The 17,253-nt window shown below is 33.0% G+C and overlaps 1 protein-coding gene across 7 annotated transcripts in view; it reads left to right on the plus strand.

Moving 5' to 3' along the window:
- LOC145694742 (uncharacterized) overlaps nucleotides 1-17,253 on the plus strand; it is a 753,582-nt gene that overhangs the window by 456,316 nt on the left and 280,013 nt on the right. Inside the window, exon 1 of one of the 7 annotated variants that reach the window (XM_081771340.1) lies at nucleotides 16,614-16,988. The exons of 5 other annotated variants lie outside the window; for them this stretch is intronic. In XM_081771340.1, coding sequence (XP_081627466.1) covers nucleotides 16,982-16,988 — 7 coding nt within the window. In that variant the 5' untranslated portion in view covers nucleotides 16,614-16,981. Of the gene's footprint in view, nucleotides 1-16,613; nucleotides 16,989-17,253 lie in introns of those variants that run through there. One more of the 7 variants, XM_081771344.1, reaches the window with a different exon arrangement.

The following is a 17,253-nucleotide window of genomic DNA, read 5'->3' on the forward strand; positions in this document are numbered from 1 at the left end:
CAACTAATACTACTACTACCGACTATTACCATTACTAGTGTCACCGCCACTACTGTTATTACTACTCTATCAGTACTACCTCTACTGCTACAACTACTACTAATACTACTGCTAGTACTACCACTACTACTACTACTACTACTACTACTATTGGTTGCATGTGAACTATCGAGTATCTGCTACTGCTTGTTGCTTTGCTGTTATTTCTTTTCTTCCGCTTGTAATCTAACCTTCTTTCTTCTACTACTATGTCTACCTTTGCATGTATGCCTCTCTCTCTCTATGTTTGCCTTTGCATGTATGCCCTTTTTTCTAACCAAAATTTCTTTTCTTTGTGTTTCTTCTTAAATATTTTTACCTATTTGCTCTATGCTATTAGATTTCTATTTCACCTATTGTTCTATCTGCACCCATTTATTTATTTCTATTTCACTCCTTTATTGATCGGCTTCTAAATTGTCTCTTTCTTTCGTTGGTTTATTTCTATTGAATATTTCTCTTTTTTCTCTTGCATGTTTGTCTCTTTCTATAGAATAATATGATGAAGTAGGTAAAAAACTAAGTAAAGTCCCTTTAACAAACCATCTCTTACAGATTAGTATCTTCTCTTGCTTGGGTCTGACGACTTTCTATGTAACCTGTCCTAACCTAAGCTATTTTAATTACCCTAATTTTGATGGCCTTCCAATTAAATTTTACATAAATTACGTCCTGATCCGCTCTTTCTTTGGTGTCTTTCCAACTATGCTTTAGCTAACATATTTTTGCTTCTTTTTGATTAACCCACCCACCTTTACTTGTTAGGTAATATATATCTGTCCTTCATTGTCTCCATGGTATGAATCGCTAAATATTTTCTTTCTGTTTTTCGTCCTACATGATTTCCTCTTTTACTTTGCCGCCACTTCTATTCCTGCTATTATTGTACTTCCTAATGTGAACTAAATTTAATTTATTGTATTTGTGCTTTGCCTCAGTCGTCAACCGCCAATGACCTACAATACTATTAAACGCCAATACGGTCATGATCTGAATAACTTGTTTTGAATTAATTTAAACTTTTAAGATCTTGTCCGCTTGAAATGTTTCCTAAACTAAATGACTTGAGCTCATGTCCTGCTTTTACTCGCTAACTAATTAGTTCGTTACTTCTTAATTAATGCTAGACCAGTGTGTTCTTTTAACTATTGCATACACAAGTTTATGTTTCTATCCTGAACTAAGCTTAAGCTATTTGAAAGTTTTTTTTTCTGCCCCCTTGTTTGCTATTATATGTCTGTTACCAATTCTATTATTATTAGATGCCTCTTAGAATTTCCAATTGTGCGCCCCCTTTGTAGATGTCTTTTAACACTGGTGTATGTGTTCTTTATTGTGCTGGCATTATATATTTCTTAACATGGTTGGTTGCTATTCTATTCTGTTTACTATATTCCTTACATGGTTTTGTAACGTATTATGGCTACTGCTATTTCTTAAGATGTTTGCCCGCTACTGCAATCTATTAGTATCCGCTGTACGTGGATTCTTATCCTTTTTGTCTGTATATCCTATGCCTTTTTATGTTTCTGTATGTGCTTGTAACTTATTTGATATTGGTCTGTATATCCTATGCCTTTTTATGTTTCTGTATGTGCTTGTAACTTATTTGATATTGGTCTGTATATCCTATGCCTTTTATGTTTCTGTATGTGCTATTGTTTCTTTTTATGCTCTTATAACCCGTTTCTTATGTTTGTCATCTGTCTTTATGTATGCTATTGTTTCTTTCTATGCTCTTATAATCCGTTTCTTATGTTTGTCATCTGTCTTTATGAATGCTTTTGTTTCTATGAATAATTGAAGTTTCTTATGTATGTCATCTGTCTTTATGTATGCTATTGTTTCTTTCTATGCTCTTATAATCCGTTTCTTATGTTTTGTCATCTGTCTTTATGAATGCTTTTGTTTCTATGAATAATTGAAGTTCTTATGTATGTATGACTGCTTCTGACTTCTCTCTTAATATTGTTTTGAACTCTAGCCATGTTTTTCTAAACTTCTATGAATGTTTCCTTTAGGTCTCACACTCGTAGAGTGTGAATTTACAAAATTTCATTGCCATCTAGTGTGCTTACTCACATATACTTTATTCATCTTTTGACTGCCCAACTGTTTTCAACCTTATTATCCCACTACTCCTATTTGAAAGTATCACAGATATATATTATGAAATAAACAACTTCATTCTAACCTTTACTTATATAGAACCAAATATAACTACAGTCGCTTCCGAAATATATCTTTAGATAACTGCATGTCATAAATTAGCTAATATAATCTTAGTGCCTTTATATATATACGCATTAATCATTATCTATGTTTCAACAATATACATATGACAACATATTGTATACTAGATATCAAATATATATAGTACAAAATATCATTCTAACACATGTTATGTTATATTTTAGGTTACCCTTTGCAAACTGTCATAAGTGACCATCAGAAGTCTTAGAGGAACAGGATATTTTTCTGTTACCAAAGGTATTTTTTATTCCTTTGTAATAAATTACTTAAATAGAGCAACTATGTTGCTGCAAGAGTATTATTCAATATAATACGAAATAGTAAAATAAGAAATTTTTGTAAGTTTCGCAGCGTAGCTGCTCTTAGGAGTATGCTCTGGCATACGAACCAATAAAAATAAGAAGCGATCAAATTAAAGTTAACAATGAGTTTGCACACCAAACGAACAAATAAAATAATCACAGCGTAGCTGTTCTAGCGAGTATGCTTTGGCATACGATCTAATAAATAATTAAAAACGAGTTTGTGTAACAGATGAGAGAATAAATAATCACAGCATAGCTGCTCTTACGACTTTCTAATTTTAAAAACGAGTGTTATTTTAAATAACACGAACAAATAAAATAATCACACGAAGTGTTCGAGTAATTTATTACGAGAGGTTAAATAAATAAGGAGTTTTCACAGAAAACAATCCGTCAAAGTTAAGAAAAGAATATTGAAAGACAAAGTTGAAATAGTTAAACATATAAGAAAGAATATTGAAAGACAAAGTAGAAATAGTCAAACATATAAGAAAGAATATTGAAAGACAAAGTAGAAATAGTCAAACATATAAGAAAGAATATTGAAAGACAAAGTAGAAATAAAAAGGTTAGCTTAAGTTAGGCTGAGTTAGTTTGATTAAACATTCTAATATTCACAGCAATGTTGTTCTACACAATCTTAATTTTGGGAACATCTTTAGTATGCTCACATGAAATGTTCGAGTAATTTATTAGACGAGGTTAAATAATTAGTATGCTCACACAAAAAGCTCGACTAATTTATTAGGAAAAAAATAAGAAACAATTCATAAAAACTATTAGGAAAATAAATTACAAGTGTTACTTAGTAATGTTTCTTTGTTTCAGGGCAACTAATTGAAGATAACCTTCAATGCAAGTAGCTACTAAGTAGAAGTTGCAACGGAATTTAGAATTCCAAAGTATCAAAGTTCACAGAAGTAAAGTAAGTATCATTGACAACTTACATAATAGTTTCTGCTTAAGAAATTTTTCACATGCAATATTTTTGTAACAAAGTTTGTAGCATGTACATTACTTTTGAAAGAATTATTTTTGCATCAGTTATTTCTTTGAAAGCGTGCATTATTTTGTAGCAGTTTGTAGCATGCAGATTACTTTATGAAAGAATTATTTTTCCATTAGTTATTTCTTTGAAAGCGTGCGTTATTTTGCGCAACATAAAGTTTGTATCATGTTTTCGTTTACAACATACAGTTTTTTGTCATGCAATTTGTTTCGTGCTTGTATTTTTTTTGCATACATCTTTCTTTGAATTTATTTTTTTGTTCACAATATACATGTAAGTTTATTCAGCATGCAGTTTTTTTTGTTAACACCACTTAAAATTTTTTTGTAGGATCCACCATAATTAAATGCTTGCAGATTAATTTCTACAGTTTAGTAATACACATTTTCAAATTTTTATACTGAAATATAATTTCATAAAAAGTAATATTGTCTTTTTTATTATTACAGCATTCAAGTGTTTTATCATCAACTGTGAATTTACCACACTCATATTTTATTCGTCATCTAAGAACATTTAGATAAGGATTTCCTGTCTTCCAGCGGCGGTAAGTGTTCATACACATTTTTTTGTCAAACTGTAAACTTGTTAATAAACAGAAATAAAATATTTGTTACTTACATAGATGAATTAATAAAACAACAAGATTTTATTCTAATAAAAAAACAAATATAAAGAGTATATAAGATGATTAATTACACAAAAATAACAATTATGAAGAATTGAATTTTACAATTAACAGAATTTCATGAACGTGTGCAGAAAAAATTTTTTCAAAACATTTTTTTATTTTTCAAAGATACACTTTTAATTTCGCAAATTTGATTTTTTAACTTTCCATTCTACATTTTGTGTTTTTGAAATTGCATTTTTTAATTTTCTTAAGTTGCACATTTGTTTTACAAATTACATTTTTATTTTATCAACTCACATTTTTTAGTTTATATTTTTGCATTTTTAATTTTAAAATTACATCTTCGTTTTTTAAACTTGTATTTTTTAATTTTGTATAATGTAAATACATTCTTTATACTATAACAATTTCAAAGTATCGCTACAAGTAAATTAGAAAGATGAAAAGTTTTACTAATACATGACATTCTTAATTTTATCAGTTAGAATATAAATGGCTATTAAAGTAGAAGATACAAATATCATTAACAGTCACTTAATGAAAACTAACATTACAAGTGAATAATATTTTTAGTAATAAATAAATCATGCGTTACAAAATACATTAAAACAGAATTTAAAATTGTATTATAAAAACTACATTATCACAAAAATATTTAATGTGTGTTTTACTTCGTTTACTTATACCTTTTATCTAGTTTTACAATTTAAATTGATACGCTTCCTATGAACTGAAACTCTGAACAATCTATGATTCTAATTATTTTATTCGTTCACAAGTATAACATGTTCGAACAATATGTGAGTGTACTAAATAAACTCTGACCAACTTTGTTGGGATCCAATAAATATTTCGTTTGCTACACAATCTTTGGTTATTTGTTTTTCGTACTATTTATTTTTATTGGATTATCTGCTTTGCAAATTCAGAACACTTAGTGTGAACGTTTTAAAAAAAATAGTTGTTAAATGTTTCGAAACTTGTTAAAGTTGTGAACTGCTACATAATTTGTTTAAAGTAACTGTGCTTTTTCCTAGCCTTTCTTTTTCTTATTTGGTTTCAAGTTCGTTTATTCTCTGCTATCTTTTCTATACTATTGCTATTCTATTAATTTCTTTGTTGTTGTTGTGTTATGTTGTTGTTGGTTGACCTTTAACTTCGATTTGTAACAATTAAGTATCTAAATGCTATCTCTTGCTATTCTTTGTTGAATAAAACTGCATTAACTAAGTATCTTTGAAATCAACTATTTCTATGCTATCGTTTGTTTAATAATTGGTTTAATTAAATATACCTTTTCCTAACCTAACTTTACTACATTTCTTTATTTCGATTAATTATGTATATTTCTTAATCTCTGCTATATTGTTTGTCTGATAAAGTTCTGATGCTTTGAGTCATAAGCTGTTCTAAACCTTTTTCTAACCTTTTATTTTTTCTTATTCGATTTTTTGCTAAATTATTTCTTCTTTTGATATGTTTTCTTTACTATGTTATTTTTATTAATTTGTGTTTCTATTTACTACTACTTTGTTCTTTTTATTGCGAATGTTATTTTGAAATGATTGTGATTTTATTCTTTGGAATGTTCACATCGGATATGTTCATTTTTCAAATATGAAATAATACTATCAGTGAAAATTAAATATTCGGAAACATTCGGTTAAGTTCGGGAAACTTCGAGAATGTAGTAAGAAATCATCGCAATTTAATATAATTTAAATAATATATGATTTTAAAATAGTATTATTACTAATTACTTTATAAAATATTTTCCTTGATACATGATTTAATCCGCCTGGGTACGAGACTTTGAACTAAGTGTGTTTGGGTTAGAGATTACATTTCCGAAAGTATAAATACGGCGCAGCAACCCGCGGCAGTTCACTATAGGAGAAGGACTGCTGCAGTGAAGACGTTCCTGTTTGTATGCTGTGTGCTGCAATTGCAAACAGTTAGATTAATATTATGGGATTTTGCCATTTAGTGTTATCGGAAACTAAGTGAATTTGACGATTCTGTAAACTCAAAAACTTACTGAGTCAAAGTTATCAGGATCTGTTGATAAACATTTAATCATATTTTGATAAAACAGTGCTAATATAGGATTGCTATTTTAAAAGTATCGAGAATCTTCGACAATTTTCGGCAAACTTCGGAAAATTTCGTTAGTTTTCGTGTGGAATTTACAATATTTTCGTGTATATAAGTTAGGTAAAATTGCACGGTCAGTTAGTAGTAAAAATCAATGAAAAAAGTGAAGACGTCCCTGATTGTAGTCATCGTGTTGTGATCAACAGTATTATTGCGGGACATTGCGAATTGTTGTTGGCGGAAAGTACTGACGGATTTGCCGATAAAGTTAAACATTGTGTTCGGTAAATTGAAAAATTAAGTTGCTGATTTGAAGCACGGAAACTTTTCATTATATCATTAGTGCAAAATTGTGTAAGAATATTTAGAAAGTTCTATCGAAAAACTAAAACTACGTATTTTATTTAAACAGTACTTGAAGACTGAAAAAAAATGGAAGCGCGCAATGTTATTTCCACCATGCTGGCAGCCCAGGAAGCTCGCAGCTATGACAATGCCGAAGAAGTGTTTTTCACGTGGGAAGTGTTGACGCAGTGCCATGCTACGGGTGTGAGGGTAAACACTTTATCATATGTAAAGTTATTGCAAGCGGTATTTGTGCATTTTAGTTGTGTACCGGCTATTGTATTGAAGAGTTGCAAGTCCGCAAAGGATATTATTGATTTGTATCGTGTGGGCTTCTTTCGTCAAGACAATATGCTGGAAGCAGCGCGTGAAAAATTTAGAGAATTTGTGTCTGCAGGGAAGACCACGGGCTTAACTGCTGATGATTCCGACGAGTTATTGGGTGTTCTTCCGGGGGCTAGTACGAGTTCTGCACCAGAACATAGTACATGTTCTACATTGGAACCTACATTGTATGGTGCAGGCAAACGGGATTATTTTCGCATTGTTAATAGTAGAACTAAGCACTATCCTTACTTTGGTCTGCATGGAAAGGAAGTTACCATTGAGCGTATGCGCACTACTGGAATCGAAGACCCGCAAACATATATTCGCTCATTATTTGAATTTGTACAAGAGCATACGCTAAATGACGTCGATGATGATATGTACATTGGTATTACTATTGAAAGTTCTGCGTCGAAATTAAACAAACCGGTGTACATGACATGGCGTCCTAAAAAGGAATTGAACCCTGATATATTGTTCTGTACAGTTGAAAATGTTTTAAATAGTAATGAACATTTTCTTTTTGGGAAGAAGGTGAATTTTAAGATCCATATTGCTAATCCACGTAAGGGAAGGGGTCGAACCCGTGGATCAGCCAAATATGAGGATTATGCAACGCTTTTGGAAAAGTGTACCATCCCTATGGAAAGAAATGTCTATTGTCTTCCTAAGGCTATCATCCTCGGGAAGGGTAGGGCTGATCAGCGTCGTAACTATGTGTACAAACTAAAGAATCATCCTGAGCGATTGTTGAAGCAGGCTAAGGATTTGTGCGATGATGCTGATGTTACTATTGAGCATCAAAATGGGTGCACTATTACTGATGCGAAGAAGTTCCAAAACAAACTAACCCCCGAATATCAAATTGTCATTTATGAGAAGAACAAACTGACTCGGGAATATAATATAATATATCCGGGAATTCATGCAAACAAACAAATCTTAATATTGTATACAGAAGGACATTATGAGCTGATCACCAATATTACTACACTTTTGGACAAGTACAATTATTGTCACTATTGCCTACAAGGATATAATAATGTACAATATCATAGGTGTGAATATAAGTGTCCTGCGTGTGAAAAATATCATGAGCCTTGTGATGACGATATTAAACGTGAGTGTAATGATTGTTTACGACTGTTTCCTTCGCATAAGTGTTTTGCCAATCATAAAAATGTAATTGCACGTGGCAAGACAATGTGTGAATTAAAGAAAGTTTGTCCCGATTGTGGTGATATGTTCGATATGCGAAACAGGAAGTCTGAACACAAATGTGGTGAACATTTCTGCAAAGCATGTTACATGCATGTGGATGGTGACCATATTTGTTTTGTTCAGGCTGCCAAAGTTGAGCATGTCGACACCTTTTTGTACATCGTCTTTGACGTAGAGACGATGCTATTACCCAAGAATGAACGGGGAGAACGAGAACATTTCGTGAATTTCGTGAACTGTATTAATATTTGCCATAAATGCAAAGACACAAAGTTGGATGATCCATGCTTTGTGTGTGGAGATAAAAATGGATCCCGTAAGTTTGATTTCCAGGATATTGACGGATTTATTAGTCACGTGCTAATAAGTCGGCCAATGTTCAAAAAGATCATAGTACTTTCTCATAATGGAAGTAACTATGACATGCAGTTCTGTGCAAGAACCTTAATAGAAAAACATGATCTTGTACCTGATGTAATAATGACGGGCCAAAAAATTGTAGAAATGAGACTTGGAAATAAAATCTATTTTCGTGATACATATTTGTATATGGGAGTCAGATTGTCCCGGCTCCCTGAAGCATTAGGTTTATCTGGCAATTTGCGAAAGGGATATTTCCCATATTTATTTAACACATCCGAAAATCAAAATTATGTAGGCAAAATTCCGTCTTTAGAGTATTTTGATGCAGACAGTCTCAGCCCAAAAGAACGGGGACAATTAATCGCCTGGCACCAAGAACGTGCTTTAAGCGGCGAGGAGTATGATCTCCAATACGAGATGATGGAATACTGTAGAAATGACGTTAAGATTCTTGCAGAGGCTGTGATTAAATTTTCGAACTTAATCGAGGAAAAAACGAATGGTATCCAGTGTTTTATTTCCTCCCCTACAATTGCAAGTTTGGCAATTCTAACTTATCGGTCCTTATATTTACCAAATGAGGTCATTCCAATTATTCCGCCTTATGGGTTCGATCATCGTGACCGGCAAAGTCTAAAAGCTTTGTATTGGTTACGGTATTTGGAACGTACCAAAGGTAATAAAATTGAACATTCAGGGAATGGATTGGAAAGGCGTATTGGTAAATATAAAGTCGATGGTTATGATAGCAAAACAAATACAGTTTATGAATTTCATGGGTGTTTTTTTCACGGGTGTAAGCGTTGTTTTACAGCGTTGCGCCACGTCAGTCTCGATTCTACCTCTAAGGATAGTACATCCCTACAAGATCGCTACAAAAAAACCATCATAAAAGCTAATTACCTCAAGAAACGAGGTGTTAATCTCGTTGAAATGTGGGAATGTGATTGGGATCACATGGTGAAAAATGACAAGAGTTTGCAAGAGTTTATTAAAACTCAATGTAATGATCTTGTTAATCATCTTGTACCCAAGGACGGTTTTCATGGTGGTCGGACTGAGTGTTTCAATGCTTTGTACGAATGTACTTCCGATGAGTTCATTGCATATTATGATGTAACATCATTGTATCCTTGGGTAATGGCACGTAAACCGATGCCCGTAGGTAAACCAAAAATATACAAGGGGCCGGACTTCCCAGATGTGGGAAGTATCAATGGGCTAGTCAAATGCACCGTTTTGCCTCCAAATGATCTATATTTTCCGGTGCTCCCATATACGTGTAACGGGCGACTTATGTTTGGCTTATGTCGCACGTGTATGGAAGAAGGTATCAATGATTGCACGCATTGCGACGCCGAGCGTGCCTTAACAGACACATATTGTACCCCAGAACTTCATAAAGCGTTAAAGGTTGGATATAAAATTCTGCAAATTATTGAAGTATGGGAATTCGAACTGTTCGGTTCTGAGGATCGTAATTCGCGTAGTTTGTTCCGCGACTACGTGAATTCTTTCCTCCAAATGAAGCAGGAATCTTCAGGATTTCCTGCTTGGTGCAAAACCAAAGTAGACAAACATAAATACATAGCAGATTATTATGCCCATGAAGGCATAGAGTTAATGGAGGATAATATTGGATTGAACCCTGGTCTGAGGTATATCTTCAAGATATTCCTCAACTCGCTTTATGGGAAATGGGGACAAAGAACGGACTTGTCGCAATCTGTAATTGTTAACACACCGGAAAAATTTTTGTATTATCTATGGGCACCGCAATACGAAGTACAGAACGTATTACCTGTCGGAGATAAACATCTTATTCTTACTTTTCATAATACGGAAAATAAGAATAAACCCTGGAAATTTTCAAACGTTGTTCTTGCGGCGTTCATTACGTCATGGGCGCGGTTAAAACTGTATGACTTGATGACAAGTGTAGGGCGTGATAAGGTGTTGTATTGTGATACTGATAGCATCATGTTCGTACAACGCCGTGATGAGAAATCTCCGCTTACATTAGGGCCCTATCTGGGTGAACTTACCGATGAAGTAAAAGACGGGTGGGAAATAGACAAATTTATAGGTCTGGGGCCAAAAAATTATGCGTATAGGTTGAAAGAAATTGGGACGGGAAAATTTGATTATGTGTATAAAATTCGGGGTATCACTTTGGATTATAGAACACGCGAAGAAATTAATTTTGAGCATTTCTATAACCTGGTTCGTGGAAAAATTGAAAGAAAAACAATAAACATTCCAGGTAGGATTACCCGTAAGCAGGGATTTGTCATCGTTTCGCGTCCTGAAGCAAAGACTCATCAAATGGTAGCCAACAAAAGACGTCGATTAAATCCTGACAGCATGACTGACTACAGGACATTACCCTTTGGGTACCGCGCATAATGGTTGGCAAATGTGTGAATGTGTGAGTGCATGAATGCGATGTAGATATTTGTATATCTTGTTAATATCTAATAAAATAAACATATAAAACTGTAAATAAAATAAATGAATGAATGAGGAAAATGTAAATAATGGTATGAATAAAAGGAAACACGTAACAATTATACACTGTATCATGTTATTCCCGGGTATGTTATGTTATCAAATTCTTTAAATCTTTTACGACCCCTCACACCCTAAGATCTACGGCTTCAAGTGTAAATAATATTTTTTCAAATAATTTATATTGTAAATAGTATTTATATATTAGGTATATCGTATTTTAAGTCATTGTATATTATTGTAAATAGTTTTCATATATTATATTGTAAATAGTTTTTCATAATATGTATATTGTATATAGAATATTTCAAAGCTTAAATTATTTTGTTAATTCAAATCAAGTATAAACAAACCTATGTAAACAAATATAAATCAATATATAAATCTTGTATATATACCGCTTTCCCTATTTTCAAAATACTTTTTTATTTTTTTTTCTTATTATATGTTTATAATTTTTTTATTTTTTTTATCATATATACAATTTTTTTATTTTTTTATCATATATACAATTTTTTTTATTTTTTTATCATATATACAATTTTTTTTTATTTTTTTATCATATATACAATTTTTTTCTTAAATTTTCAATAAATTTTTTTAAACTTACATCCCTGCATTTTATTTCTACATCCTATAAAATTAAAAAGGTACTTAATACAAATAGTATGTGTATTCTGTATAAGATAAAGGAAGAATACATATGCTTCATATACTATTATATAAACTTATTTACGTACATTAATAACATAAGTATGTGTATTCTGTATAAGATAAAGGAAGAATACATATACTTCTTATGCATAAAATAGAGTATCAGTTATCGTATTAAAGGCATGATATTCTGTTTGATTTTTAAATTATAATACCAAAATTATTACATTATTATTTTATTAAAAGTAACTGATATTCTATTACATCATAGTTTATCGTCAAGCACAAAGATTCAACTCAGAATCTTTCCTATATCGTGTATGAAGTATTCGTCAAAGAAGAAATGAAACCAACCAATCAGGAAAACGAATTTTGGCGCCAAGAATAAATGTGAGTAAGGTAAGTAAGTAAACACCACTACAAGGTAATGACGTCACGTGTATGATCAGACGCGATTACATTAATTCTACGAAATCATATGTAATTGAATAAATTAATAGATATTTGATTAAAGGAGTAATCATTTTGATAGGAGTTTAATTAAAGGGTTAATTTGATATAATTAAATAGTACTATAAGGTAATAACGGTACGTATATCATCATACGCGATTACATTAATTCTACGAAATCATCTTTAATTGAATAAATTAATAGCAATTTGATTAAAGGGGTAATCATTTTGATAGGAGTTTGATTAAAGGGTTAATTTGATATAATTAAATAGTACTATAAGGTAATAACGGTACGTATATCATCATACGTGATTACATTAATTCTATGAAATCATCTTTAATTGAATAAATTAATAGCAATTTGATTAAAGGGGTAATCATTTTGATAGGAGTTTGATTAAAGGGTTAATTAAATTGATATCAAAATTTAATTAAATTATATCTTACAATGTTGCCTGATTTACACTATAAATATGCAAAATATAGGGAATTTCAACCCTTTTAGAGCCTAATTTGGCAACACCGCAGCGCTAGAAGCCCGTAATACAGCGTGATATCAGTTTAATTAAACGTCCGCCATCTTGTTTTGGTGACGTTAGGACATATAGCTACTTTCTGAATACTGAAAAATATATTTTAAATTGAAACAACTGGCTGACAGAAAATTGACTCTACATTTGTAGAAAATATATTAACAACCCATATAATTCAGAGTATATTTTGTTAAATGAGAATTTTAAAATTTCAATATATGGTACAAGAGCTAAAATTTTATTGTAGCCAAATAATAGGAAACATTTTTAAATTCGAACAACATGAGCTCCTCCGGAAATCGAACCTACAACCTCATTATCATACTATATATATATATATATATATATATATATATATGTGGGTTGACGAGAAACTTCGAAAATACCAAATAGTAAATGTATAGCTTTGTTGAAGATCAAAAGTTTTATATCGTATTATTTTCCTTTTCCTTTTTTTCTTTTCTTCTTTTTCCCTAGAGAAAGAGTTGCGAATCTTTGTTCCTTTTTGAAGTCAGTTAATTGTATTCAGGTACTAGAAACATTTGGGCCCTTCTCTCTCTCCTCCCTGGCACGTCCTCCCTTTGTCCATTCCTTTTTCGCACGCCATCAAGACTCTGAACCGACCAGATTTTTTTTTTTCTGAAAAACTGACCTCTCACAACGAAATAATCCCAACAAATTCGCCAGCCGCTGAAGTTCGACTAAATTGAAAGCCAGTACAAAAATTCTGTTAGGACTCCACCCAGTACTTAAAGTGAGCCGGATATGCATCCGAAAATTATTTAAATTGTGATTTGCTTGAAAAAAAATAGTAATAGGTACGACGTTAGCATTGACTCAACAAATACTATCAACGATTTCGTTTCTCCTGCTTCGAAATAAATAACACTTCCCCATCACCCTGTTCAATGTCAGAAATTTGTGATCTTTATTTTTTTCAACATTTGTTCGAGGAATTCCAACCCCCTCCCCCTCAAAAAATTCTTACTACCGTACCGCCGGCCTAAAATGTTTAACCTGTATCCGCCCCTGTCATTGGCAGGACTCTCTTTTAAATTGAAAATTATTCTTTTCACATTGTCTGCACTTCTGTGTTTACAATTATAAGAAAATTAGCGTTGACCACGAGACGAGACAAGATGAGAAAAAGCTTTTGAAACTGGAAATGAGATTCGGAAGAATCATTAAATACTAGATACTAGGTACAAGACGAGAGTGCCTACAAAGCCTTGGAAAGGAGACGAAAAAGCGTATGTACACATATGTGTTTTCTTGTTTTAATCCACTTAAAGGCCGCGTTGGATCACTGTTACTGTAAATGCAATGTTTAAGTAAATGTACTACCCGTGTCCTTCTACTTTTAGATCGCCGATATGTTCAGGCAAAATCTTAGGGAAGCAAAATTATTTTATAAATTTGTTTCTGTTAGGCTAATGATAGCGGAGAGTAAAACATTTACTATATCAGTCCTCACTCACTCTCTCCATCTCTCTTTCTATAGATTTTTCACGTCAAAAATTGTGTCAAAATGGTGCAGAAATGTCAAAAGTAGATATGCTCTTTATTGTTCTGTCAAAATTAGTGTTCTAAGAGATCATATTTGTTCCATACCGTCACCTCATCTGATGTCACTTTAAGCACTGACTCCATCTCTGTACTTCCTCCGTAGCGCCAGCGAAGCCTTTGCTCAGTTCCTATTTTTTAATGTATCCAATTAATTGACTTCATTCATTATTAGGAAAGGATTAACTGAAAACATCCCCTAGATTTGATTTGCAAAGTTTATCCATTAATTTAGTAGGGGTTTGTAGAACATTTTCGTAGTATGATTAGTATTCTGAAGAACGTTATGTGATCAATGTGCTGTATGTGTGTTGTTATTGAAATTCAGTATTTGTGGAACTCTTAATGCCCATTGAGAACAGTAGCAACTTCCTGTCGCCCGTTTATAGAAGAAGAAAAAAGCAAGAAACAAATCACTAAGAAATATTGATTATCATTGCGTTTATTGTATTATATAATTAAGACGTAAGAATCGGACATTTTGAAAGAATGTGTAGAGAGTTTTTAGTTACAAGAGTGCAGTGATATGCTACTGGACGTTATTATTATTATTAACAATGATAATAGTACCCTGAAAGGTACAAGTTCTTCACAGAGCTCCCTCGTGGCTAAGCGGTTAGCGCACGCGCCTTTGGCATAGGAGACCCGGGTTCTAATCTCGGTGGGTGCTCATGTGACTCAGATTCCACGTTAATCAGTAGGTCCCGTCTCATATACCTCATTATTGAAAGGGACGTTAAACTCAAAATCAACAACACAAAGTTCTTTACAACGTATCAAAGATTCTCTCAGGACTCACCAGTGAGTAAGTTATCCATAGGTTGAGCATTACTGACTTGGGTGATCCTCGGCACCAGTAAAGCAGTTAGGTAGGTTGTTGCCAAAAATATTACTTTTTTTTTTTTTTTTTTTTTTTTGTAGATTTACACCCTGATATTAGACCGTACAGTCTTGTATCATTTACCTCGTAATGATGATTCAGTGTTAATACGCGTAGGCGTATAGTTAGCATTCTCGCTTTGTGTAATCACGAGATCTGAAATTCGAACCCGTGACTGAGGTTGGCATCTTCTGGCTATCATAAAGTAAATTATTTGTAGTTTTTTTCACTCGTCTTAGCCGTATTAGGCGTATGGTGGGATGGTACCTTTTATGAAAAGAACTGAAATTTCCAGTTTAGCGTCCTTCGATCATGCACCGAGGCTAAGGGAGACGATGATGATAATTAATGAAACGTTGACATGAAGAAAGTGGAAGGAAATGGGGGAACCCTAAGAAACCCACGCACATGGTGTTTGTCCTCTATAAAGCCCATTTGACACGAGCTGGAATCAACCCAATGGCCCTACTCACCAGAGGTGAGCGCTGTCACTGAGCCACCGCAATCTCAGCAACTTTCATATATATATCCGCTAGTAGACCAATATTCTAACTGGGTAGGTATTCCCTATTTTTCCTCAGTCTCGCCATGTGAATACCGGTGTTGTATCTTTTAAATTATGGATCCTAACTCCTTCAAAATGCGTAGGTACTTCTTCCTCTTGTTATTAAGTGTCTAGGTAGTTGCTAACACTCGTCTTTGGTGTGAGCGGTTCCGGGTTCGATTCCCGCATGAGTACTCGGTTGAGAGTGTAAAAGCTTTATCAGGGCAGCCACCCTGAATGGTTTTCCTAGGTTTTCCTCATTCACACCAGGCAAATGCCGGGATGGTACATAACGTACAGGTCCCAGGATACTTCCTTCCTTCCCTTTTATCGGATAGTGTGATCACCGAGGGATGTCATCCCTCAAGCGTTCCTGGGTAATATGGCCATAGATGCGGAAAGCCCAGAAATTTAATTCCTAATTTTTATTAATATGTCCAGTGTGAAGTGGCATGTCATCTGCATTTCTAAACTAAGTTAATTAATTAAAAAAAAATAATCCTTGTTTCATTGCTCCCATCATAGGAATGGTCTGATAGCGCTGTCTTAAGATTTGTTAATAAACAAAACCTGATTCGAACTTGAGACTATGCTTACGGAATGCAAGTACAATAAACGGAAGGATAATGCAATAAATATCTTGGCTCCATTCGACTTTTTAATATTTCTAAAATTTTATTTATTTTTGAAACATTTTCAACCTTAAGTATGTGTATTAATTAATTAATCTATGGAATCAGAAGAGAAAGAGAACACTGAAGTTGTTCCGAAGGAGGGAAAGAGAATACTGAAGTTGTTCCGATTCCGTGGAGTTCCAGTTCCGTATTCAGATGATTCCGGAATTGTTTTGTTGCTACTAGCGCTATCCTCTCCTTCGTGTTGTTAGTGATCCCACCATCAAGCACAGTACAAACATGCGCTGAGAGGCGAAGGTAGTGAGTGAGTGGAAGTGTTGCGGATTGATGCTTGTAACAAGTGCTAAGTTAATTTTCTGTTAACTGTGATAGTGAAACTTAGTGTGTCGATCTCAGGAGAAATGTCCTAATGTAAATAAACATGTGTGCTTTTTCAAAAAGACAAAATATACATTTATACACACAAATATGATTTTTATTTTTTTTAAAATTTATGAGCGTATTTTTACGTGTGTGAAAAGAAATCAAATTTCAAATTACGAAGTGCGAACACGTGTGCTTATAAAAAATGCGATGTGTATAAAATAAATTCCAATCGGAAACCGAGCCTAGACGACGTGTATGCAAGGTAAGAACCACCGACATTTTATTGTCATTATTAGAAAGAAACCTATTTTCTTTTGTAGTTTCAACTTTGTAGTCTTGTAAATAAGCGCCTAAGTAAGTGTAGTAGATGTAGTTGTAGTGGTTCTTGCCTTGTTTGCACAGAGGATCCGGTTTGGTTCCCGTGAAATACCTTTATTTGATTGCACTTATTATTTTTTTTCTTGTGTGTCAATACATGTGTGCACGCGCACGATGACAATGTTCTTTTATTTTGATATAAGAAGCAA

The sequence above is a fragment of the Thermobia domestica genome, chromosome 9, assembly GCF_964235325.1.
Source record: "Thermobia domestica chromosome 9, izTheDome1.hap1.1, whole genome shotgun sequence".
Classification (NCBI taxonomy): domain Eukaryota; kingdom Metazoa; phylum Arthropoda; class Insecta; order Zygentoma; family Lepismatidae; genus Thermobia; species Thermobia domestica.